This window comes from Canis lupus, chromosome 20, assembly GCF_011100685.1.
Source record: "Canis lupus familiaris isolate Mischka breed German Shepherd chromosome 20, alternate assembly UU_Cfam_GSD_1.0, whole genome shotgun sequence".
Classification (NCBI taxonomy): domain Eukaryota; kingdom Metazoa; phylum Chordata; class Mammalia; order Carnivora; family Canidae; genus Canis; species Canis lupus.
In genome coordinates, this window is record NC_049241.1 from 3,218,514 (window position 1) to 3,244,116 (window position 25,603).

The following is a 25,603-nucleotide window of genomic DNA, read 5'->3' on the forward strand; positions in this document are numbered from 1 at the left end:
TATTTGCATAATTTTGGCATGTAAATATATTTCATATTTCATGTCTTGTTAACTGGTATATAAAATGCCCACATTTCCTACTATGCTCTCATTTCCACATAAAACAATAGTTTCAGACAACATATGATCAATAAAAAAACTTTAACTTGTTCTTTGGGTAGTGGGGGAGAAAGCAAACCTTCAAAGGATCAAACTGTTCCCTAATTTACTGTACCCTAGGACAAAGCTTAATAACATATCAAAACCACACACATGCACACTTGGCATCAATGATGTAGAATCCACAATGAGTGGCACCCAGGAGAAAACTACCAGGCACATGAACAAGCAGGGAAATATAATTGACAGTGAAAAGAAAAAGTAATCAGTTGAACACGACTCATAAATAATACAGATAGCAAAGACATTAAAGGAGCGATTATAACTATATTCCAAATGCTTGAGAAAGTAGAAGAAAATACAAGCATGTTAAGTAGATGTGGAAGAAATAAAAAGATACAAGTTGACTTCTAGAGATGAAAGCTACCAGCAGAGGTAAGATCACCAGCAGATGAAATGCTATAGAAAAGGTTAGGGTACATAAAGATGTAATAACAACTACACAAAATAGGAGACAAAATAACAGCCTTAGTGAGCCTTGGGACAACTCTGAGCAGACGTACACACAAAATTGGGAGTCCCCAAAGGAGGGCAGAGGAGGACAGAGTGGGGAATGTGGTATATATTTAAAGAAATGGCCAAAAGCTAATCAAAGTTGATCAATACTATCAACATACAGACCAAAGAAGTTCAAAGAATCCCAAGCAAAAGAAATAGGAAGAAAACGACACCAACACACATTATAATCAATTTCCCTAGACCCCCTCAAAAGCAACCAACCAGAAAAAAAAAAAAAAAAAGAAACACTATGTAAAAATGATAAGATGGTAGCAGACATCTCGCTGGAAACAATGTTAAGTCAGAAGACATGGAACAACTCCTATAAGGGCTTAAAGAAAAGTATTGTCAACAGGGAAATCTTTTCTGATGAAACAGACTTTTCAGAAATCTACAAGCTGGGGTGGCTCAGGTGGTTAAACATCTGCCTTCCGCTCAGGTCATGATCCCAGGGTTCTGGGATGGAGCCCAGAAGGCCTGCTTCTCCCTCTCCCTCTTCTTGTGGGCACATGCTCTTTCTGTCAAATGAATAAAATCTTTAAAAATAATAATAAAACTTAAAAAAATAAAGCCTTTAAGAATAAACAATTACAATCATAACAGCATCATGAAAAAGTTCTGAAAATAGTGATCATTGTACAACAATGTGAAATACTTAATGCCACTGAATTGTATACTTAACAAGGATTGAAATGGTAAATTTTGTTATGTATATTTTACTGCCAAAAAAAGAAAGAAAGAAAACAGCAAAGTATTGTGGGGTTCATAATAAATATAGAAATAAAACGTATGAGGGACGCCTAGGTGGCTCAGTGGTTGAGCGTCTGCCTTTGGCTCATGTCATGATCCCAGGTCTTGGGATCCAGTCCCACATTGGGCTCCCCTCAGGGAGCCTGTTTCTTCCTCTGCCTTTGTCTCTGCCTCTCTCTGTCTCTCTCATGAATGAGTAAAACAACAAAGGAAAAACTGATAGAAATCAAAAGGAAAAACCACACCCTAGCTTTCTCATTAACTGATAGAAAAAGTGGATAAAAAATTTGTAAGGATATCTTAGATTTGAACATTAACAGCCAATTTGTCCCAATTGACATTTATAGAGTCCTCAGCTAAACAACTGGAGAATACTGTTTTCCAGTGCACAGAGAACACCTACAAAGCAGACCATGATCTCAATAAACTAAGAGGCTCAAATTTATACAAAGTATGTTCTGACCACAACAGACTACTTTTCAGAAATCAACAATGGGAATATCACTACAAATCCTCCAGACTTTAAGAGGATAAAGAGGTAAGACTATAAATTTTAGGCAGTAAGTCCAACAATAGCCTTATATCTCTTAAAGAAACCGAATTACAGTGATCCCTGGGGGGCTCAGCGGTTTAGCGCCTGCCTTTGGCCCAGGGCGTGATCCTGGAGACCTGGGAGTCCCACGTGGGGCTCCCTGCATGGAGCCTGCTTCTCCCTCTGCCTGTGTCTCTGCCTCTCACTCTCTGTGTCTCTCATGAATAAATAAATAAAAATCTTAAAGAAAAGAAAAAAGAAACCGAATTAGAGGTGCCTGGGTGACTCAGTCTTTTAAGCATCTGATCTCAGCTCAGGTCATGATCTTAGGGTCCTGGGATTGAATAATGTGAGCATTGGCTCTGTGCTCAGCGGGGAACCTGCTTGTCCCTCTCCCTCTCCTTCTGCTCCTCCCCTTGCTTGTGCTCCCTGCTAATAAAATCTTTTAAAAAAAAATTCAATTTGTTAAAATTTTCCCATTAAGAAAACTCAAGGCTCAGAAGGTTTCATTGATGAATTCTACCAAATATTTAAGGAAGAAATAATACCAACTTTTACACAAAATCTTATAGAAACTGGAAGAGGAGGAAACACTTCCTGACTTAGTCTATGAGGCGAGCATTATTCTAATTTAAAAACAAAAAGGGACAAAAATGTCACAGAAAATGAAACTATGGACCAATATGGCCAAGAACACAGATGTAAAAATTCTTAAAATTTTAGCAAACTGGACCCAACAATATAAAAAAACATAATACACCATGACCAAGTATGCATTATCCTGGAAAGGTAAGACTGGATCAGCAATCCATGTAATTTACCACATCAACAGATTAAAGTAAAAAAAAAACAAAAAAAAAAAACAAAACAAACAAACAAAAAACGATCTCAAGCATATAGAAAAAGCACTCTATGAAATTTGATACACTTTATGATTCAATCCTCAGCAAACTAGAAATAAAAGGAAGCTCCCCTAACCTAATAGAGGGATTAACATCACAGTTAATGGTAAAAGACTTTTTCTCCCTAAAGTCAGGAAAAAGGCAAGGAAGTCTGCTCTTTCTACTCCTATTCAACACCGCACTGGAGGTTTTAACTACCATGATAAAACAAACGAATGGGAAACCAGACTGGAAAATAAGGAAAAAAACCGTCCTTCACCAATACCACCAATACCACCACTGTCTATGTAGAAAACCTTCTGGAACCTACCCCAAAACTCCTAGCACTAATAAAGGAGTTTAATAAGGGGTTTCTTTCTGTTTTCTCTTTATTGACATTTCCATTTTGTTCATACATTCTTGACTTTCTTCATGTCTTCCACTGGTTTTATGAACATCTTGAATACAGGGGTTTTAAAGTCTTTGTCTACTAGATTCTCTCATCAAATCTTTTTTTTCCCCCCCACGCACAGGCCTTACTTTTCTACTTCTTTATATATATATATATATTTTTTTTTAACCAGACATTTCGATTCTAATAATACGTTAATTCTGGAAATCAAATCTTCCCTCTTTTCCAGAGTTTGCTGGTTTTGCATTTTTTAAAAAATTGAGATATCCTGGATATGTAGCATTGTGTACGTTTAAGGTGTACAACATGTTGAATACATTTATGTACCACAATAGGACTGCCATTGTAGCTGTGGCTAACACTTTTGTCACATCACATTACTGGGTTGTTTGTTTTTGTTTTTGTTTTTGTTTTTTTTTGGTGGGAATAAGGCCTAATGTCTTAGCACATTTGGTGTTTATAATATGGTTTTGTTGTCTATAATCACTATACTGTTCAAGATTTATTTATCTTCTAGTTGTAAGTTTGGATCCTTAAACATCTCTCATCTGCTGGTAACTACCATTCTATTTTTAGGAATTTGGCTTTTTTAGATTCCACATAAAAATGATATCATATAGTATTTGTTTTTCTCCTACTTATCTCACTTAGCATTATGCTCTCAAGATCTACCCACATTGTTACAAATGGCAAGATTTCTTTCCTTCCCATAAATTCCATTGTGTGTACACAATATACACACATACACACTTCTTTTCTTTATCTATTCATCAGTTGATAGACACTCAGGCTGTTTCCATAGCTTGGCTATTGTGATTAAAGCTGCAATAAAAAGGGGAATGCGCATATCTCTCTGATATCCTATTTTCATTTTCTTTGGATACATACCCAGGAGTGGACTGCTGAATCCTAAGGTAATTCTGTTTTCCTTTCTTATTTAAAGTAGGCTCCACACCCAGTGTAGAGCCCTAACTCAAGACCCTGAGATCAAGACCTGAGCTGAGACCGAGTTGGATGCCTAGCTGACTGAGCCACACAGGTGCTCTTAATTCTGTTTACAAGGAACCACCACACTGTTTTTCACAGTGGTTCAACCATTTACATCACCACCAACAGTGTAAAAGGATTTTCCTCTCTACATGCTGGTCAACACTTTTAGCTCTTCTCTTCTTGACAGCCATTCTAATAGGTGTGAGGTGGTATCTTACTGTGGTTTTAATTTGCCATTTCCCTGGTGATTAGGGGCATTGAGCACATTTTCATGTACCTATTGGCCTTCTGTAGGTCTTCTCTGGAAAATGTCTATTTAGTTCCTCTGCCCATTTTTTAAATTGGATTATCTGAGGGTTTTTGTTTTTGCTACTGAGTTGCAGTTCTTTATATATTTTAGATATTAACTCCTTATCTGATAAACGGTTTACAAATATTTTCTCCCATTCCTTAGTTTTCCTTTGCTGTGCAGAAGTCTGAGTTTGCTGTAGTCCCACAGGTTGATTTTTTATTTTGTTTAAAAAAAAAATCAAAAATATTCTAAATTACTGCTGGTTCTGTCTGTGCCAACATTCAGCCCTAGGTATGTACCTAAGGTCTTCCTAGGTCTTTCCTGAGTCTATGCCTTTCCCTGGGCATGTGTAGTGACTTTATAATTCCCCCTGTATATGTGATTGCTTTTGAATATCCTAGTCTTCAATCCAGCTCCCAAAAGAGGAAAAAGAAAAATGATGGGGGAAGGGAGAGAGACAAAAAAAAGGCACAGGCATCTTAAATCCCCTGAAGTCACTTTGGCCATAGGGGTAAGGGCTTGCAACAATAAGAGAAGGCAGAAAAATGGCCTCTGCCTCTTGGTCTGTACTTCAGTGATGAGAAGCAGCAATGAGAGCACAGATCCTTAATATCTGATGGGGAAGGTCTTTTTTTTCCCCCCTACTCTGGCTCCCAGAAGCCGTACACAAGTTGCCCCAGGAACAAGGGCACATCTGGCAGCTTTGGGGCTGGAGGTGGAAGATGGGTAGCTGCTACTGTGCTCAGAGCTCACTGACCAAAATTAGCTAGGTACTATCCATGCTCCCCTGGAACTGTAGCCTTCCATAGACGCTGGAGTTCCCAAGACAGTTATGTCACACAGATGCCACTGTGGTTGTTATCCAGGTGGGAGACAGATTCCTAGTGCATGTCTACTGCTACTGTCCCAGAATCTTTCAGTCAACTGATATCTGGCAAAGGTACCAAGTGAATTAATGGGGAAAGGATAAGCTTTTCAACAAATGTTGCTGAAGCAACCGGTCAGTTACATGCAAAAAAATCCTCAGATTTTACCTCACATCATATATAAAATTAACTGGAAAGGGATCATAAATCTGAATGTTGAGAGTTAAAAATATAAACAAAAACCACTCTAACCTTGGATTTGGCAAATTTTTTACATAAAATACAAAAAAAAAAAAAAAGCTTAACTACAAAAGAAAAGATGACTCTTAACATTAAAACTTTCCCTAATAAAATGAAAAGTCAAGCCACAGACTAGGAGAAAATTTTTGCTAAACACATAGTAGAAGACTTGTATCTAAAATAAAGACTTCTTATAACTCGACAATAAGACAATCCCATATTTTAATACATAAAATATTTTAAAGACATTTTACCAAAGAGGATATATGGATGGCAAATAAACACTTGATATGATGCCTAACATTACTTATTAGGGAAGTGAAAATTATAACCACAATGATACACCATAACACACAGAATGGCTAAAATTAAAGACTGACCATACCAAGTGTTAGTGAAAATGTGAAACAACTAGAACTTTAACACACTAGTGGGAATGTAAAGTGTTAACCACTTTAGAAAACAGTTTGGTGGTTATTTAAAAAGTTAAACATGCAGATGCCTGGGTGGCTCAGCGATTGAGTGTCTGCCTTCAGCTCAGGGCGTGATCCTAGAGTCCCGGAAACGAGTTCCACATCAGGCTCCCTCTGGGGAGCCTGCTTCTCCCTCTGCCAATGTCTCTCATGAATAAAATCTTAAAAAAAAAAAAAAAAAAAAAAGTTAAGCATGAACCTCTTATAAACCAGATATTCCATTCCTTCCTATTTCCCCAAAAGAAATATGAGTATATGTCTACACCCAGACTCATAGAAAAAAGCTCCCATCTTTTGCAATAGCTAAATCTGGACACATACTGAATGTCAATTAATAGATGAATGAATAAACAAATTGTGGCATATCCACACCAAGAAATACTACTCAGTGTTAAAAAGGAATGAAGTAGGGACACCTGGGTGGCTCGGTTGGTTAGGCATCTGACTCTAGATTTTGGTTTAGATAATGATCTCAGGGTTGTTAAGACTGAGCCCAGTGCTGGGCTCTGTGCTGGGCATGGAGCCTGCTTAAGATTCTCCCTCTGCCCCTCCACCCCCTTAAAAAAAAAAAAAAAAAAAAGGAATGAACTATTAGTGCATGCAACATGGATGAAACTCAAAATTATATCAGAAGCAACCAGCCAAACACATATGTAATGCAGAACCCTATTAAATAGAATTCCAGGAAATGCAAACTAATTTACAGCAGATCAGTGGTTGTCTGGAAACAGGAGGGGATGAGGAGGAGATAATAAGGGCATGAGAAAATGTTTAGGGGTAATGAATATGTTAACTTAATTGTGCTAAGGGTACCCTTGGGGGTACATATATATCAAAATGTATCAAATCCTATACTTTAAATATGTGCAACTTATTAAAAATCAATTATACCTCCATAAAGCTTATGAAAATCCTGACAAATAAGATAGTAAAAGCTTAAGTAAAAGAACAAGGAACTAAGAAAAGTTACAAGAAGATAACTATGAGAACAAAAATATTTCTAATAAAAGATATTTATACACTTTTATATTTATATATATATATATATTTTATATTTATATTATATCTAATAAAAGATATTTAAAAGCAACTTTTAAAACAGCAACAGAACAAGAGTTAGTAATGTAGAATTTTCTCTAAGTGTGCTGGGGTGGAGGCGGGGACCACAGGACCAAAGCTATTTTAATAGAATTAAAAAGGAAAGAATATTTTACTATTAATTCTGTCATGAGTGTACAGTGGGGTTTTCCAGGGACTAAAAGAAATATATCGTAGATTAAATTCAGAAACAGTTATAAGAATCTAGCTGGATTCTACTTGGTTCTAGCAAGATTCTGATATCTGTTGTTGCAAGTAACAATAAGCTGAATATTAAAAAGATCTACAAAACTGTAAAACCATACTCCTCACTGTATTTTTTCATTTGTAAATAAATAGAATTTCTTAAAATAGTTTCTGTTAATATGTAATGAGCTTTTCATTATTTTTAATAAATGAACACAGGATTTTTTAAATTTCTCAGTTTTAATCTCCTAGCAGGGCACATATTTATAGAAGAACTTTTTGGGATTCTCAGTGCTAGAGAAATACAACTGTCAATTAATCATCACAGAAGTCCCCAGAAAGCTCCTGCCAAAGGCAATGCTGTCAAAGGGCTGGACAATGGGTCTAAGGGAGAGATCTTGCAGACTACACTGGTACCCTCAACCTGTGGTGTGCCATCTGCTAGACTATTCCTGGTTCACAACAAGTTAATAGAGAGTAAACATTTGAAAACATTTATAGCAGTTTTACATTGCCACACAACCAAGCACATGATCAATGGATTTATATTTTGTAGGTCTTTGGTTGTTTTTTTTTTTTCTTTCATTTTTCTAGTCGTTCATTTTATTATATTGTACAAAAGTGTTGTTTTGCAAGTCTAGAAATATTTAAAAAGCAATCATTCACCACACATACAACGAGAAGCACTAGACATCTAATAAAATCACAATTGGGATGATTCTTTTTTTTTCTAGTTTTTAATTTAAATTCAGTTTAATTAACATATAGTGTATTATTAGTTTCAGAGGTAGAATTTAGTGATTCATCAGTTACACGTGATACCCAGCATTCATTATATCACCCATCACCCAGGTACTGTATCCCCCCCTACCTCTTCCCCTCCAGCAACTGTCAGTTTGTTCCCTCTAGTTAAGAATCTTTTATGGTTTGCCTCTCTCTCTAATTTTGTCTGATTTTATTCTTCCTTCCCTTCCCCAATATTCATGTTTTGTTTCTTAAATTCCAAAGCAATTGGGATAATTCTTGGAGCAAAATATTATAAATAGATATTTCTATATGATTAATGACATTCAAGAGAGCTTCCCCCATGTGTATTGCTTTTAATGCAAGTATCAAAGTAACCATTCTTAATATGGAAATTAGTAATGATAAAGAAGATCATACATACCCTCTTCAGTGAAGAATTTTTCTAGAGGTCCCACAAACTGATTGATTTCATTAAGTTCATCTTGGCTAACTTCTGGAAACGGGAAAACTTCTTTCTAAAATGATGAACATTTACTAAAAATTTAATTTTTAGCAACCTCCCACAGTGGTAATAGCAATCAAGAGGGGAGAAAACAGAGTTGCTAGATTCTGTATCTGGTAGGCAGGGCATTACTCACTGAAGGAAACACAATACAAATCCTACAATAGGAACTGTGCAGTAGACTCCACCACCTAGACAGCTCTTCTGCCCAACTCAAGCAGGTTTATTCTTCTGGTCAGCATTCCCTATCAGTAACAAGTTACACTGAGTGTCCCCTGAAACAAAGAGCCCTAACATTTCAAAGCCCTTGGTTTTGTTCCCTGATTTGCAAGCCTCCTAGCTTGGTGGCCTCAGCCAAACCCCTTCCCCTCTCTGTGCTTCTACTGTCTCACCTGTAACACACAGGTAAATAGTTACTCAAGAGTGTTGTGAGGATCATGAAAGGCAACAGGATGGGAAATCTCTCTACTGAAATGTAAAATTCTACACTGGTTATTCCAGGGGTTCAAAGATGCTGCACTAACAAGAATATATGGTGGTGGCATGCCTGGGTGACTCAGTTGGTTAAGTATCTATCTGCCTTCCGCTCGTGGTCTTAGAATCGAAGTCCCCCATCAAGCTCCTTGCCCAGCAGGGAGTCTGTTTCTCCGTCTCCTCCCCGCTTGTGCTACCGCTCTCTCTCTAATAAATAAAATCTTAAAGAAAAAAAAAAAAAGAAAAGAAAATACACCGTGGTAACAAAGCCTCATATCTCAGGTTCTCACCCAACTGTGCACTCCAGCCTCTGTCCCTCCTGTTCCCAAGACATCCATTACTTGCAGAAGAGGATCACTGCAGGAGACCTAGCTGTGGAGTCAGATCAACCTGAGTTCAACTCTGGCTCTACCACTTACGTGTGTGACTTTTGGCCTCAGGGTCAGCTTCTCTTCTGTCACAGCTGACCCTCAGAAGGTGAGGCTCAAAAGACAGAAGGTATGTCCTGGAATATGAGTAAATTACTTGTAAAAGATACTGGCTCTGCTCTATTTCCACCTCACAGTGCGGAAAACAGCTGAGCTTCAAGTCCATCTCAAACTATTAAAAGGCCAGTGTTCCTAGCTGGCCTATGATTCCTCCCTGGATCATCACTATATAGTGCCTAAATCCTCCTGCTGTGTCCTTAGCCTCTCTGGCTTTCTGGATTTCTACTACTCCTTCAGCTGCCAGCACAGCACGAGTACTTGGATGAGTACTTAGATTTGGTCTCGCAATCGCGTAGAAGTGATGTCCCATGGCACAGATTGCCAGCCCCCAGGAGTCCTGCCTCTCCTCACAGCACCTCCCACCAAGTGTTCAAGAAAGGTCTCTAAAGCAGCGGAGTCCTCAATCTTCCTCCTCTAGCCCCTTATGTATTTAATCAACCACTGAAGGCTGTCCATTCTGCTAACATGCTCCCAAGTCTGTTTTCTCCTCAGGACCCGTAACTACAGGTTTGTGGTGGGTCCCTACCCAAAAGTGACAGCAGACTTAAAGGCATTCCTGTCCCCCAAGCCATCCCTGACCCTGCCCTCAAAGGGTCTAGATGGAAAATATGCTGAGACTTTCATCATTCTGCAGCCTCTTAGAACAAAGCCACCTGCTTAGCCAAACATACGGAGGTTCAATCCAGGCCCTTCATGGCCTCATTGTTCCTGTGGGCCTTGTGCAACAGGTGGTGTCAGAGGAAGATTATTCTGTTCTGATACCAGTAAGCACACTAGGTGAGAAAAGTGAACGGCCTGGCAGCTAGGTGGCCCTCACCTACGACCAAAGAAAGGGATTTTGAAGTGCATATAAGAACAAATCTCTGATAGCAATGTTCAAGAACCCAATGGGGTGCTTCATGGGTGTGGGTTTGATTTCTATCAGCAGGTTTTAAATTTTTTGAAGCAGTGGAACCTGTTTTTCAAATAAACCTATTACAGAAACCAAATATGTAAAATAGATAAAAGCTGAGCTGCTTAGGTTGAGGCTGCAGACAGGGAGGTCACCCAAATGCCTCCCATTCAACCATTCAACTCCTTACTGGTCCCTGCAGTAGCCCCTGAATTTCTATGAATAGCAAGGGTCCAACCCAGGGCAATGTGACAGCTACATCCCTACAGGATCTTGAAGGTTTCTCTTTATTCAGAGATTCTATGCACCTCAGAGTCTATGTTCCAGCTCAAACCCCAGTAATGCTTTGAGAAATGATGTTGGCTTGAATCAGGGCAGTAGCACTGGAAGGGCTTAAAAGTAGTCAGATTCTAAATATATCCTGAAGGTAGAGAAAACAGGATTTGCTGTTGGCTTAGATGTGGATTATGAGAACAAGAGGCATCAAAGGGGACTCCTAAGTGTCTGGCCTGAACAAATTGAACAACAGAGCCACCTGCATCTGCTATAAAAATGACTGGTGGGAGAAGCAAGATTGAGTGGCAACATCAGAAACTCAGTTTCAGATATGCTAAATCTGAGGTGTCTATTAAACATCTGAGTGGAGCTTCTGGGTAGAAAGGTACACATGAAAAGCCTGGGGTTCAAGGGAGAAATAGGAGCTGGAGAAATATATTTGAGTCATCAGAATGTTGATGATATTTAAAACCACAATACCATATAATATTAAAGGAAGAGTTGTGGATAAAAAGAGAAGTCTATAGATTGAGCCTCAGAAAACCTCAACTTTTAAAAAGACCCAGAAATACAGAGAACAAACTAATGGGTGCCAGAAGAAAAAGTAGAAGGATAGGAAAAATGGGTGAAGACGAGTGGGAGATACAGGCTTCCAGGGAGAGAGGTACAGCATAGGGAATACAATCAATGGTACTGTAATAGTGTTGTATGGTGACAGAGAGCGGCTATGCTTGTGATGAGAGCCACTACAGACTTGTCAAATCACTATATTGTATACCTGCAACTAATGTAACATTGTGTCAACTATACTTCAGTTAAAATAAAGATATACCTGAAACTAATACAATACTTTATACTGGAATTAAGAAAAAAAAAAAAAAAAAAAAGGCAGGGGCACCTGGCTGCCTCAGCATCTGACTCTTGAACTTGGGGATAGAGCATCTGACTCTTGAACTTGGGGCCATGAGCTCGAGCCCCATGTTGGGTATAGAGATTACTCAAAAAAAAGGGGGGGGGGGGAGGGACCCATGACCCAGTAATTGCATTACTGGCTATTTGCCCCCAAAATACAAAAACATGAATTCAAAGGGATACATGCACCCCTGTGTTTACTGCAGCATTATTTATTATAGCCAAATTATGGAAGCAGCCTCAGTATCCACTCATAGATGAATGGATAAAGCAGATGTGGTAATATATACAATGGAATATTATTCAGCCATAAGAAAATGAATCTCGCCATCTGCAACATGGATGGAGCTGGAGCATATGATGCTAAGTGAAATAAGCCAAAAGACAAATACCGTATGATTTCACTCATAATGTGGAATTTAAGAAACAAAAAAAATTAGCAAAGGGGAAAAAAAAAAAGAGACGAACTAAGAAAAAATCTTAACTAGGGACACCTGGGTGGCTCAGCGGTTTAGTGCCTGCCTTCGGCCCAGGGCGTGAATCTGGAGTTCCAGGATCGAGTCCCACATCGGCCTCCCTGCACGGAGCCTGCTTCGCCCTCTGCTTGTGTCTCTGCCTCTCTCTGTGTGTGCCTCTCATGAATAAATAAATAAAATCTTAAAAAAAGAAAAAAAAAGAAAAAGAAAGAAAGAAAAAGACTTAACTAAAGTGAACAAACAAGGTGGTTGCCAGAGGGTAGGTGGGTGGAAGGATGGATGAAATAGGTGCCAGGGGATTAAGAATATGCCATGATGAGCACTGAATAATGATTAGAATTGTTGAAACACTATATTGTACATCTGAAACTAACATAACACTATATATTAACAACATTGGAATTAGAAACAATTAAAAGAAAATTCTCAATTCTGACTGGGCTAGTCAGAAAGACTGGTCAAAATTTAGAGATTAAGGAGTCAACAAAGAACCAGCATAGGAGACTGAGAAGGATGAACCAATGAAGTAAAGGGAACCAATGAAGTAAACAGAAAAGCCAGGAGAGAATGGTTTTTTAGAAGCCAGGAGAGTAAGGGGCACCTGGGTGGGGCTCAGTGGTTGAGCATCTGCCTTGGGCTCAGGTTGTGATCCCAGAGTCCTGGCATCGAGTCCTGCATCGAGTTCCCGCAAGGAGCCTGCTTCTCCCTCTGTCTCTGTCTGTCTCTCTCATGAATAAATTTTAAAAAATAAAAAATAATAAAAAATAAAAAAAAAGCCAGGAGTGATGAACCGCGTGTCAAGGAAGAGAATAGACCTCTAGGTTTGACCACATGGAGGTCACTAACTGACCTTTCATGAGAGCAGTTTTAGCAGATTGTTAAGGACAAAAGCCTGATGGCCTTAGTTCAAGATACAGTAGAGAGGGAAGAATCTCTGATGTAGATGAGAAAGGAGAGAATTACTGGATCAATGGCCTTGAGCAGGTGAGATGGCATGGGGTCTAGTGAATGAGGCGGGTCTTTGCTAAGAGTAGAGAGTTCATCCATAGTAACAGACTGTAGATCCTATGGGCACACAGGCTTGGAGAAAGAAAAGCATGAAAGATTTGGGTTTTTTTCACCAATGTGCTGGAAGGCGTGACAGACGTCCCAAGATGGAGTGCCCCAAGAGCCTCAGGTTCTGGGGGAAAATGGTTTCTCAGATGTTAAAAACTAGCTTTGCACTTCCCAGCAGGGCAAACCACTCTTGAGTTTCAGCTTCTGCACCTGTAATGCCTGATTGGAGGAACAGTCTAAAGAAAAATCAGGGAATAACTCCTGAAGTAATACAGTGCCAGCCAAAACTTCCGCCTACGTCAAAGCATTTTACACAGATTTTTTTTTTTCTTTGCTTTGCACAGCACCTTTAGGAGAGAGCAAGTACCAGTTTTACCATTGTGTAGATTAGCACACTCCGGCACAGGAAGGTGAAGTGACTAAGCCAAGGTCACAAGACGAGTAAGTGGTGAAGCGGGCAATCATTACCTACTCTGTCGCCTCTTGCATCTGCACAGTACCTGGCCGTTTAAATAGCATGTCCGCGAGCTACAAATCTCACTATACAACACATGTGTGAGGCAGTACATATAACTAGCTCTATTTTAAGGCTGAAAGTCACAGAGCCAAGGTCAACGCCACTAAGAGGATGGTGAGTGCTTCATAATGCAGCTGTTCACTATGGAGTAACAGCGAGGTGACTACTGGGTGGCAGGGATGGGACGGCGCGGGGAAGGCACCTTGGAGCCAGCCTGCCAAGGGGCCGAATGGGCAGCGGGTGAGGCGCCGGAACTCAGGCTCTGAAAGCTAAGGGGCCCGCCAGGTCCGGCTGTTCAGGAATCAGAGGGCAAGGCCCGCGCACTTGGGGCCGGAGCGCTGAGTGCACGGGCGCTTAGGCCCACCCTGCCTAGGGTTTCCCCAACTGACCTGACAAGAAGTCGCTGTCAGAGCCGTAGACTGACGCCCAGAGCCCCGCGGCCTTCTTCCCTTTCCCTGGAGGGGTTCCAGTGGGGCACAGGGGCTTGGGGGTTTCAGCACCCCCGCCTGGCGGGCCTATCTGCCAGCCAGGTGTGCGGACTCTCACCTGGACCCCTCCTTCCTGCTAAAGGGCGCAAGGCGGGAGGCCAGCGAGCGAGGCTCGGCCAGGGCTCGGCGTTACCTTCTCGATTTTGCCGAGGAAGAGCTGCTTGGCGAAAGCTCGGCTGGGCGGACTGGTGCGCAGCAGGCGCCGGCTCGTGGCGAAGGCCACGGGAGCCCGGGAGGGACGCGCGGCCAGCGCCCGCCGCAGGAAGAGGACCCCGACGCCCATGCTGCCCGACGTGCTGCACGCCGAGCCCGCCGCGACCAGTCTTTCTTAACGCCTCAGTCACGTGCGCCTGGCTGGCGCGGCCGGATGACGCCACCGGCCTGAGCCACGCCCCTGGGCCGCCGCTCCCCGCCCGCCGCCGTTGCGCATGCGTGGCCTCCCACGTGCCGGCGGTGGGGGGCGGGGCGAGGCCGAGGGGGCGGGGCCGGCGCCGCGTTGGCGTCTTCCTGCTGAGCTGTCGGTGGCCGCCGGAAGTGGGTGGCGGCCCGGGTCCCCACGGGGGAGGCTTGTGGGTGCGTGGGAGCCCTCTTGGCAGTTGGCGCGACGGGGACTTGGCAACGCTGAAGGAAACGCGGGGGTGGGGTCGGCGGTGGTTCACGGTATTCTTTCTGGAGGGGAACCCAGTACCGGTAACCTTGCGGTTTTTATTTTAACTTTTATTATTATTATTTTTAAAGATTTGTTCATGAGAGCCAGGCAGAGACACGGGCAGAGGGAGAAGCAGGCTCCCCGCGGGGATCCCGGGGCCCCGATGCGGGCCTCGGTCCTGGGACCCCGGGGTCACGACCTGAGCCAGAGGCAGATGCCCGGCCACTGAGCCTCCCGGGGTCCCAAGGTTGCATGTTTTAAGTGAGTGATGGATTCCTGATGATTCCTTTTGATGCATAGCTTTTGCGTAAGTTACATTTACTTAGGTTGGAAGAGGAAAATAAAAGGCTTGTTCTGCCAGAAAGAGGTATGGATGTGATAGTGAGTCACAGCCGGCCTTGGGACATGGTGAGGGAGCAGAAGGCGAGCTAAGGACAGAGCACCAGCTGACTCCTGCGCACCCCACAGGTTGCCCCGGATCCTCCCCGCAGGTGGGGGAGCTGTCGCCCTCCTCAGCCCCCCAGGCTGCCCCAAGGCTCGGGGGATGCATGGAGGTTACAGCCTTGGAAGACACGAGCCTCCCTCGGTTTACAAATGTCTCCGTGATTTACAGGAAGAAAAGCATTCTTACCAATAACCTAAATCCCAGGAGAAAATGTGGGTAAAGTTAACCCGCAGCCGTCGGCAGATGCTTGAGGCAGAGTATCGTGTCCCTCCTGTCTTAAAGCCTTGCTAGAGGGAAGAGCTGCCCAGGTCGGACAGTAGCAAGGCCTCAGAGCTCCTGGGTGGATTCCTGTGAACCCCTGGGAAACCGGGGAAGTCTCAGTAATCTTACCGTGCTTTGCCTGCCCGCCCAATAAAAGGTGGAGTTGATGGCGCAACATCATGAGGAAAGAGCTCAAAAACTTGTTTGGCTGCATAATACTTGCAAGCATCTTCTGCAATCCGAGTTATTCTGTAGCTTTGAAAGGTTTGATAGCTTGCTTTTCATCAGTGTTCAGTAGGTGCTTATTTTAGCACTTGGCTTCACAAGAAGGCCTTTGCAAACAACTGCCTTTGAGTTAACCCCACAGGAAAACAAAAAGTGAGATTACAAAAACTGGGTTTCAAGGTTGAGGTGGTGTAAGTTTTTGCCAAAACATGTCCTGTCATTCAATCTGATAGTCTCTCAGGTCCTGTTAGTGAACAGAGGTCTCCCTATATTTAAGCAAGTGAGAAATTTAGTGGCACACAGTTTCCAAAACAAAAATTGGGAAAAGTTTAAGGCGTAAGTACTCTAGTAGCATGTGCAGTGGAAGAAGAGTTTTGAAGTTCTCCTACTTTGCCAGTTTGTAAGTTTGGTTTTCTCTTCTGTAAAAATGAAGATAATGCCGCTTATCTCATAGGACTTGTAGGGATTAAAATAGTATGAAAGCATCTCGCACAACAAATGATCAATGGTTGCACTGTGTAATTCTCATCGTACACTTGATCAGCCTCTAAGAAATAGGATGCTATTTTTAAACAGTTTGCTTGAGACATAGAATTTCCTACATTCAGTGTTTGAAATACTCTGAGTATCTCTGAATGTCCTTCCTGTACCGTCACATCAACACAACTGATTTCCATATGTAATTTAACCAGCAAATAAGTTGACACTCTTCCATGGCTCTAATGTTAGTGTTAGTATATCAAGATGCTTGGCTTTAGGTCTCAGGCACATTGAGTAGGAAACTATTTCTAGATTCCTCAGTGTTAAAGCTTGGGACACCTGGGTGGCTCAGCAGTTTAGCACCTGCCTTCGGTCCGGGGCATCATCCCGGGGTCCCTTGTGTGGAGCCTGCTTTTCCCTCTGCCTGTGTCTCTGCCTCTCTCTCTGTGTGTCTCTCATGAATAAACAAGTAAAATCTTAAAAAAAACAAAGCTGCAAAGCTAATGGAGAGATTTACTTACACAAATCAGGGAGAAGGGGTGGAGTTGTCTCCTGTTCCAAGACTACAAGATCAATGATCAGTTCTATGAAAAATGAGTTAGTCTAGCCAAGGTTCCTGCCTCATAGCCATCAATATCCTAAGGAAAGGGCTCACAAATAAGTTGTGCAAATTTTATCACCAGTTTATTTCCTGCTGAGAAGTTGCTAACACCTTACTGTTCAGAGATCTAACTTCTCTACGTAGATACATGTCCCTCAGGGAATACTTTTCTATGCTAAATTTTGTCCTTTTACTACTTCTTTTTTGATGCATATTCATTCCCGTTTGGGGTACATTAGTTATTAGAGAAACATGGAAGTCACTGGCTTGTTGAAAGCCACAAAGATAATGGGATATTATGGGCTAAATTTTGTACCCCCAAAATTCATTTGTGGAAGTCCTATTCATAGTACCTCCAAATATGACCTTATTCCATCCTGTTGCTGATGTAATTAGCTAAGGAGAAGTCATATTACAGTAGTATGAGCTCCTAATCTGATATGAACTGGTACCTTTTTAGGAAGCGCCCTTATAGGAAGGGAGATTTAGACACAAATATGCACAGGGAGAATGCCATGTGAGAGGATGGAAACATCATGTGAAACTTCTATAAGGCACAAAACACCAGAGATTTCCAGAAAACTGTAAGAAGTTAGGAAACAAGCCTGGAGCAGCTATCTTCTCAGCCTTCAGAAGGAATCAATTGTGCCAACATCTTGATCTTGGATTTCTAGTCACCAGAACAAGGAGTTAAGTCACTCATTCTGTGGCTCTTTTCTTTCTCTTTTTAAAAATACAGATTGAAAAGGGCACCTGCGTGGCTCAGTGGGTTAAACATCTACCTTGGGCTCAGGTCATGATCCCAGGGTCCTGGGATAAAGCCCACATCAGGCCCCCTGCTCAGTGGGGAGTCTGCTTCTCCCTCTGCCTGCTGCTCCCCCTGCTTGTGCACTCTCTTGCACTTTCTATGAAATAAATAAAATCAAACCTTTTAAAAAAATAAAATATAGATTGAGAGGTTTCTTTAAAAATTTGACTTACATAATTATAGACACTGGCGAGTCTGAAATCTGTAGGCATGCCAGCACGCTGGGAACTCAAGTAGGAGCTGACACTTGAGGCCCCTCTGGTTTTTATCAGAGCAGCCCTAGCAGAGTAATACAAGAAGTGTGATTCTTGGCACAGTGTTTTTGGAAATAAATAAGACCTAATAGTGACTGCAGAACTGAGGCTATGTCTTAGGACCTATACACCCAGGGGTGTCTGGGTGGCTCAGGTGGTTGAGCATATGACTCTTGGTTTCAGCTTGGGTCATGATGTCAGGTGGTGGGATTGAGCCCCATGTCGGGGTCCATGCTCCGCCTGGAGTCTGCTTGAATTTCTCTCCCTCTGCCCCTCCCCTCGCTCTCTCTCAAATAAATAAATCTTAAAAAAACAAAACAATTTTCCCCATTCTCACTGGTGTGAGGTGGTATCTCATTGTGGTTTTGATTTGTATTTCCCTGATGGTAAGTGATGCAGAGCATTTTCTCATGTGCATGTTGGCCATGTCTGTCTTCTGCTGTGAGATTTCTGTTCATGTCTTATGCCCATTTCATGATTGGATTGTTTGTTTCTTTGGTGTTGAGTTTAACAAGTTCTTTATAGATCTTGGACACTAGCCCTTTATCTGACACGTCATTTGCAAATCTCTTCTCCCATTCTGTAGGTTGTCTTTTAGTTTTGTTGACTGTATCCTTTGCTGTGCAAAAGCTTCTTATCTTGATGAAGTCCCAATAGTTCAGTTTTGCTTTTGTTTCTTTTGCCTTCGTGGATGTACCTTGCAAGAAGTTACTGTGGCCAAGTTCAAAAAGGGTGTTGCCTGTGTTCTCCTCTAGGATTTTGATGGACTCTTGTCTCACATTTAGATCTTTCATCCATTTTGAGTTTATCTTTGTGTATGGTGAAAGAGAGTGGTCTAGTTTCATTCTTCTGCATGTGGATGTCCAATTTTCCCAGCACCATTTATTGAAGAGACTGTCTTTCTTCCAATGGATAGTCTTTCCTCCTTTATTGAATATTAGTTGACCATAAAGTTCAGGGTCCACTTCTGGGTTCTCTATTCTGTTCCATTGATCTCTGTGTCTGTTTTTGTGCCAGTACCACACTGTCTTGATGACCACAGCTTTGTAGTACAACCTGAAATCTGGCATTGTGATGCCCCCAGCTATGGTTTTCTTTTTTAAAATTCCCCTGGCTATTCGGGGTCTTTTCTGATTCCACACAAATCTTAAAATAATTTGTACTAACTCTCTGAAGAAAGTCCATGGTATTTTGATAGGGATTGCATTGAACGTGTAAATTGCCCTGGGTAACATTGACATTTTCACAATGTTAATTCTGCCAATCCATGAGCATGGAATATTTTTCCATCTCTTTGTGTCTTCCTCAATTTCTTTCAGAAGTGTTCTATAGTTTTTAGGGTATAGATCCTTTACCTCTTTCGTTAGGTTTATTCCTAAGTATCTTATTAACAAGGCAGGAAACCACAAATGTTGGAGAGGATGCAGAGAAAAGGGAACCCTCTTGCACTGTTGGTGGGAATGTGAACTGGTGCAGCCACTCTGGAAAACTGTGTGGAGGTTCCTCAGAGTTAAAAATAGATCTGCCCTACGACCCAGCAATTGCACTGCTGGGGATTTACCCCAAAGATACAGATGCAGTGAAAGGCCGGGACACCTGCACCCCGATGTTTATAGCAGCAGTGTCCACAATAGCCAAACTGTGGAAGGAGCCTCAGTGTCCATCGAAAGATGAATGGATAAAGAAGATGTGGTTTATGTATACAATGGAATATTCCTCAGCCATTAGAAATGACAAATACCCACCATTTGCTTCAACGTGGATGGAACTGGAGGGTATTATGCTGAGTGAAATAAGTCAGTCGGAGAAGGACAAACGTTATATGGTCTCATTCATTTGGGGAATATAAATAATAGTAAAAGGGAATAGAAGGGAAGGGAGAAGAAATGGGTAGGAAATATCAGAAAGGGAGACAGAACATGAAGACTCCTAACTCTGGGAAACGAACTAGGGGTGGTGGAAGGGGAGGAGGGTGGGGGTGGGGGTGAATGGGTGACGGGCACTGAGGGGGGCACTTGATGGGATGAGCACTGGGTGTTACTCTGTATGATGGCAAATTGAACACCAATAAAAAATAAATTTATTATTTAAAAAAAAAAGGTCACCCAAGGAAAAAAACAAAACAAAACAAGAATCCATACACCAGGTGCTCAGCCCTCCTCTCTTTTTCCCCATTATTGGATGACCTGAAATATGGCCAAACTAGTCTAATGGATAAGGTCAGGAGTCCCATCAGGTCTTTTACTCTTCACCTCCACCAAGTCATTGAGGGTAATAGTACCTTTAAGGCAAGATTGCGCTAAGGGGCAAGCACAGCACCCAGTATACAGTTGCTCATTGTATGTGTGTTCTGTTCCTTCTTGGGTATAATCATCAGTGTAAATATTTTGGACTCATCTAACGAGTCTTTCTGCCTAACAGTGTATTTTCAGACAAGACACATTGTCCTGTTCTTCCCACTCCCTCACTGCCACCATGCCATGGGCAAGACGTGACTCATCCCACAGTCTCAGTTTCCTCAACCCTAAAATGATGAAATCAATACACAGTATGTATTTTTAAATAGGACTCAATGGACTAATATTGACTTCTCTCATTTCACCCACCATAGATTTCAGAGTCTAATGATTCAGTTAAAAAGGAAGAAAAAAAGCTTAAAAATAGACACTTTTAAGTTCAGATTTGGTCCTCATGATGACGGTCTTTCAAAATCTCAAGAGAGCTGAAAATATTAAAAGCATTAACAACAATAAAAACAAAATACTTGGGGATTCCTCAGTGGCTCAGTGGTTTAGCGTCTGCCTTTGACCCAGGGCGTGGTTCTGGAGTCCTGGGATCGAGTCCCGTGTCGGGCTCCCTGCGTGGAGCCTGCTTTTCCCTCTGCCTGTGTCTCTACCCCCCCCCCCCGTCTCTCATGAATAAATAAAATCTTTTAAAAAATACTTTTTCTCTTATGTTTCAAAAGCCAAAATAGCCAAAGATCCAAGTTCTAGAGCACGTAGCCCCCATCATTCCAGTATGAAAAGTGTATGAAATAATAACAAATGCTGTATTGAAACTCTTAGAATTCCCAAAGCAGTTGGTACAAGTAAGAGCCAGGTAATCGCGTTAACTTACTGGGGTCTTCTGTACCTGCAGGAAAGCCAGGAGAGTGAAATCTTATTTCAAGATGGCAAAGTGGCAGCGCCAATACGGGAAAGCCTTAACTTATGGGAGACTGCGCATCAAGAAGATGCAATGCCAGTCCTTGCTAATAGGGCCCATTTTGGAGTATAGCAGTCCCTAGCACCCTCCATCCTCAGTTTCACTTCCTGTGGCTTCAGTACCTGTGGTCAACTGTAATCCAGAAGAGGATGGTCCTCCTCCTGATGTACTTTCAGAAGGTTGATAGTCAATGCTAGGGCATAGTGCCTACACCATTCCCGTAAAATATCTCATGTGGGCATTTTATCATTTCACATCATCACATGGGTGAGTACAGTACAATGAGATATTTTGAGACAACATTCATGTAACTTTTATTGCAGTATATAGTTACAATTGTTCCAGTTATTGTTAATCTCTCTGTGTACCTAATTTATAAATTAAGCTTTATCATGGACATGTAGGTATAGGAAAAATCTCTGTATATAGGATTTGGTACAGTCTGCGGTTTCAGGCATCCACTAAGGGTCTTGGGATGCATCCATGCCGTGGATAAGGGAGGACTGCTGTATACCTCTTCAACTCAAACAAATAAATACTGGGAGACATATTTGGGAAAGTGTAGCTCATTACCCTGGCGCTTGCAGGAGTGGAATCCTGACACACAGCGGGTCATCGTCAGGAAGTGTTGCAGCCAGCCTCTTCTCAGAAGACTCTTAGGGCTATAGCAATGGCATTTAGCACTCAGCGCTAACATTTCTTTGAAACTAATAACAATATTTTTTGTAATCCTCTGAGCCAGTGCCTAGTGGGACTGCAAACCAGATAATCAAGCACGATGTGGGGAATTCATTTTAATGGTTCACCCACTGAGCACAGAAGGTAGAAACAGCTCAGTGTCCCAAGTCAGTGCCTGCATTTCAAAAAACTTTCAGTGCTCACGCAGCAGTTAGTTGATGAAGAATACAGTTTGCTCGACACTAGAGCTCAATAAAATACCTAGGAGATGACAATGTGATTTCCTATGCAGACTGATAATCAGCTCTGTTCTCCACGTTCATTCATTTATCATTTCTACCCTGCCTGCCTCCACGAAGGATCTGGAGTGTATATTCACACGCGATCAAAGAAATGAAGTGCATGAAAAACTCCTCTGGGTTGTTCCTGGAGGTTCTAAATGCAGATTATGGGACCGTGGAGATTTGGCATTAAGTCAAAAATTATTGATAATTACTGGGTCTGTTCCCTTTTAAAGACGATTACTCCTTTTAATCACTTAATAGAACTTGGCATTTACTTGGATTCATTTTTCTTTCAGCTGTAATTTATAGGAGAGAGAACACAGTGAAACTCATCTGAGGAACTAATTTTATACTTTCCTCTGCAATACATTGTAATTAATAGGGTTTTTTCTCCTTTTTCCCCTGAAGATCCAATATTCTATTGCTGGCCAGGCTGTAGTCTGGAAACTCTTAGGTGCCCAGCACTGCCCTACAAATGGTATACAACAATGAGGTTTCTGTATGTCCAGCCAAAGGTGTCAGACATCTCAGTTGGGATTCCAGGTCACAGTGAAAGTGTCATTTGGGGTGCCATATAGTAAGAAATATTTCCCTAGCATGAAGGCTTATTTCTTCTTAGTTCTTGCCACATGTGAATGAGTAAGTACCTCCTTGAATTGAACACAAAATCCAGTTAAGTATATGGATTCAGCCAGTGAGATAAAGGAGTATATTCAGGCACCAACATTTTTTACCATGGATACCAAAGTGTTTTCTTAAAACTTTTATTATGTAAACTCTACCCCCAATGAGGGTATCAAACCCATGACCAACAGTTGCATGCTCCACTGACTGAGCCAGACAGGCACCCCTACCAAACTGGTTTTTAAGGGAATAAAAACTGTAAATATACATATTACATATTATAGGTTGTTGTAAAATACATTATTTCCTTATGTGTGTTAAGGATAAAGAATTTAGTTTGAATTTAAATATGTGAAATGGGTTTTAACTCAAAAAGTGAGAAGGAGGACTACGGGGTAAAGGATGGATTTTTTAAAAATTTTATTTATTTCTTAATGAGGGACACAGAGAGAGGAAGAGACATAGGCAGAAGGAGAAGCAGGCTCCTTGCAGGGAGCCTGATGTGAGACTCAAGACTCGATCCCAAAGACCCAGGGATCACGACCTGAGACGAAGGCAGATGCTCAACTACTCAGCCACCCAGGTACTCCTGGAATAAGGGTTTTTACAAGAACAGCACAAAAGATAAATCCTTAAAGTTGAAGAGAACAGGAGAGAAGACAACATAGTAAAAATCTGGAAGTTGGAAAGCAGATGGACAAGTTGTAAGTGACTTAGTACACAGCCCAACCTTGAGCTGCCAGTGGAAAAAGCTGGGAAGCAATCTCTATAACACAGATTTCTCAAAAGGTTAAGAACTGGAAAGGCTAGTCTCTTCTGAAATGTGGGTAAGGAATGTCTAAAATACAGAGGATTAGGTAAAAGGGGTTTGAGAAGAGTTAAATGGGTCTTTTTCCAAGTCTGCTGGGCAGTCATGTGACAGTTAATTTCTCAGTAAAGTGAGGCAAAGAGGCATTTTCAGACATGCAGAGGCTCAAATAATTTATCTCCCATGATGCATCCTTTTCCAGGAAGCCACTGGAGGATATGCTCCATCAAAGCAAAGGAACAGACTGAGAAAAAGGCCATGACACCCAGGAAACAAGGGATCCAGTACAGAAAGGGGTCCTAGAGGGCAAGCACTTGATATTTAAGATTCAAACATTTGTAACTAAGGAAAGTGTTGGGCTCTGTATCTGTATCCATCTATGAGAATAACTAGGAGCTAAGTTCTATTGATAAGATCCACAAAGATGGTGAAATATGACTGAGAATGAATCATGACATAATAAATCATGACGAAGATGTACACAATGTGGATGCTTGTATTGAAGCCTTGCAGCTCTCAATATTTTGGCAAGAACTTTCTGATTTTCATAGATGTTATATCGAAATAAAATATAAATCTGCCTGAACAAGAAGAATTCTCAATCACACATGCATGCTTAAAAAAAAAAAAGATTTTATTTATCTATTCATGAGAGAGGCAGACACAGGCAGAGGGAGAAGCAGGCTCCATGCAGAAAGCCTGATGTGGGACTTAATCCCAGGACCCTACGCTCAACCGCTGAGCCCCCGCCAGGCATCCTTCACACATGCGTTCTATGCAAAAATATCTCTGGAAGGAATCCCAAGAAGCTGGTAACAATAGTGTCTTGGAGGAGAGATTTGGCAGGCTGGGGAGGCAGGGAGCCCAATGTGGGACTCAGTCCCACGACCACAGGTTCCCGACCCAAGCCAAAGGCAGATGCTCAACTGCTGAGCCACCCAGGCATCCCTAAAAAGCATTTCTTGCTGCTGGTTCTGCCCATAGGGAAATCTGTGAATCTGAAGGTTCTGGAGGAAAGGAAGGGCACATGACTAGGATCCAAACAGAAGAAGGGTTCCATTCCTGCTCCTCTGCTTCCTAATGCTGTAACCTTGCACAAGAGACCAGCTCTCTGAGCCACTTTCTTCCTCTAAGATAAGAGCGACTGGAGAATATAAAGCTATGAGGCAGATAAAAGCAGCCAGCAGAGTGCCAGGGAGGGGGAGAGGGAGGGAAGAGACCCTTTTAAAGCCTTAGGAAGATCCGAAGAAGTAATTTTGACAGGTGCCGTGCTCTTTCTCTTTGCCATTCTTTCCTTTAACTTGGAAAATTTGGAAAATAGGATTCTTCCCCATGCCCAAGGAATTTCCCTGGCAATCTAATAAGCTTTTCTACTACGGCAGAAATAACAATAGCTCCACCCAACTTACGGTTCATCTTTAATTGATATATGTTCGCCCCTAAAGGGAAAACAGGGTGAATGGGAGTGTGGCGGGAGCCTCTGAGGATGGCCCCCAATAATCCCCAACTTCACAGTAGTGCGTGAAGTACCCCTCCTGAAGGTACCACTCTTGGTCTCTGTGACCAACAGTGCTGGGATGCTACCTCTGAGATTAGGCTGGAGGCACTTCAGCTTCTAACTTGGGGTCTCTCTCTCTCCCTGTATTATATCACACACTCTGGGGGAAGCTGTGTCATGACACTTGGCCCTATAGAAAGATCTCGCCTGGTGAGTGAGGGAGAGAAGCCTCCTCTGGCCAACAGCCACGAGTGAGCTCAGGGGCAGGTCCCCCAGTCCCACTTGAGCTGCAGCTCCTGCTGACATCCTGTCTGCAGGCTCCCAAGAAGTACTGAGCCACAATAAAATCTCCAAAATAAGGAAGCTAACTTTGATGCCTTACCACAAGTTAATCCTCAGAACTTCCGTTTTTTCCCAATCATCCCGGCAAGATCTTTCCAACAAAAAGAAGGAAGCCCCCAAACCATGTGTTGCATTTAGTTCTTTCAGTCTAGAAACGTGCCTTGGCCATTCCTTTACTTTCATCACTTTGATTGTTTTACTTTCATATTTTTGAAGCCTATGGGCTGGTTATTTTAT

General features: G+C 41.9%; 1 protein-coding gene and 1 long non-coding RNA gene across 4 annotated transcripts in view; one reads left to right on the forward strand and one right to left on the reverse strand.

Moving 5' to 3' along the window:
• The window catches only part of ACAD9 (acyl-CoA dehydrogenase family member 9), a 49,609-nt gene extending 35,073 nt beyond the window's left edge, over nucleotides 1–14,536 (reverse strand). Inside the window, exons 1-2 of one of the 2 annotated variants that reach the window (XM_038565513.1) lie at nucleotides 14,339–14,536; nucleotides 8,546–8,639 (exon numbers count right to left, since the gene is read on the reverse strand). In XM_038565513.1, coding sequence (XP_038421441.1) covers nucleotides 8,546–8,639; nucleotides 14,339–14,488 — 244 coding nt within the window. In that variant the 5' untranslated portion in view covers nucleotides 14,489–14,536. Of the gene's footprint in view, nucleotides 1–8,545; nucleotides 8,640–14,263 lie in introns of both variants that reach the window. The other variant, XM_038565514.1, reaches the window with a different exon arrangement.
• A 178-nt stretch (nucleotides 14,537–14,714) lies between these two features.
• LOC119864624 lies at nucleotides 14,715–24,133 on the forward strand. 2 transcript variants are annotated; one of them, XR_005374535.1, is made up of 3 exons: nucleotides 14,715–14,895; nucleotides 21,067–21,399; nucleotides 23,729–24,133. It is a non-coding gene; the product is annotated as an uncharacterized LOC119864624 (long non-coding RNA). The 2 variants fall into 2 exon arrangements; XR_005374536.1 differs by lacking the exons at nucleotides 21,067–21,399; nucleotides 23,729–24,133 and adding an exon at nucleotides 15,181–16,756.
• The last annotated feature ends 1,470 nt before the right edge of the window (nucleotides 24,134–25,603 follow it).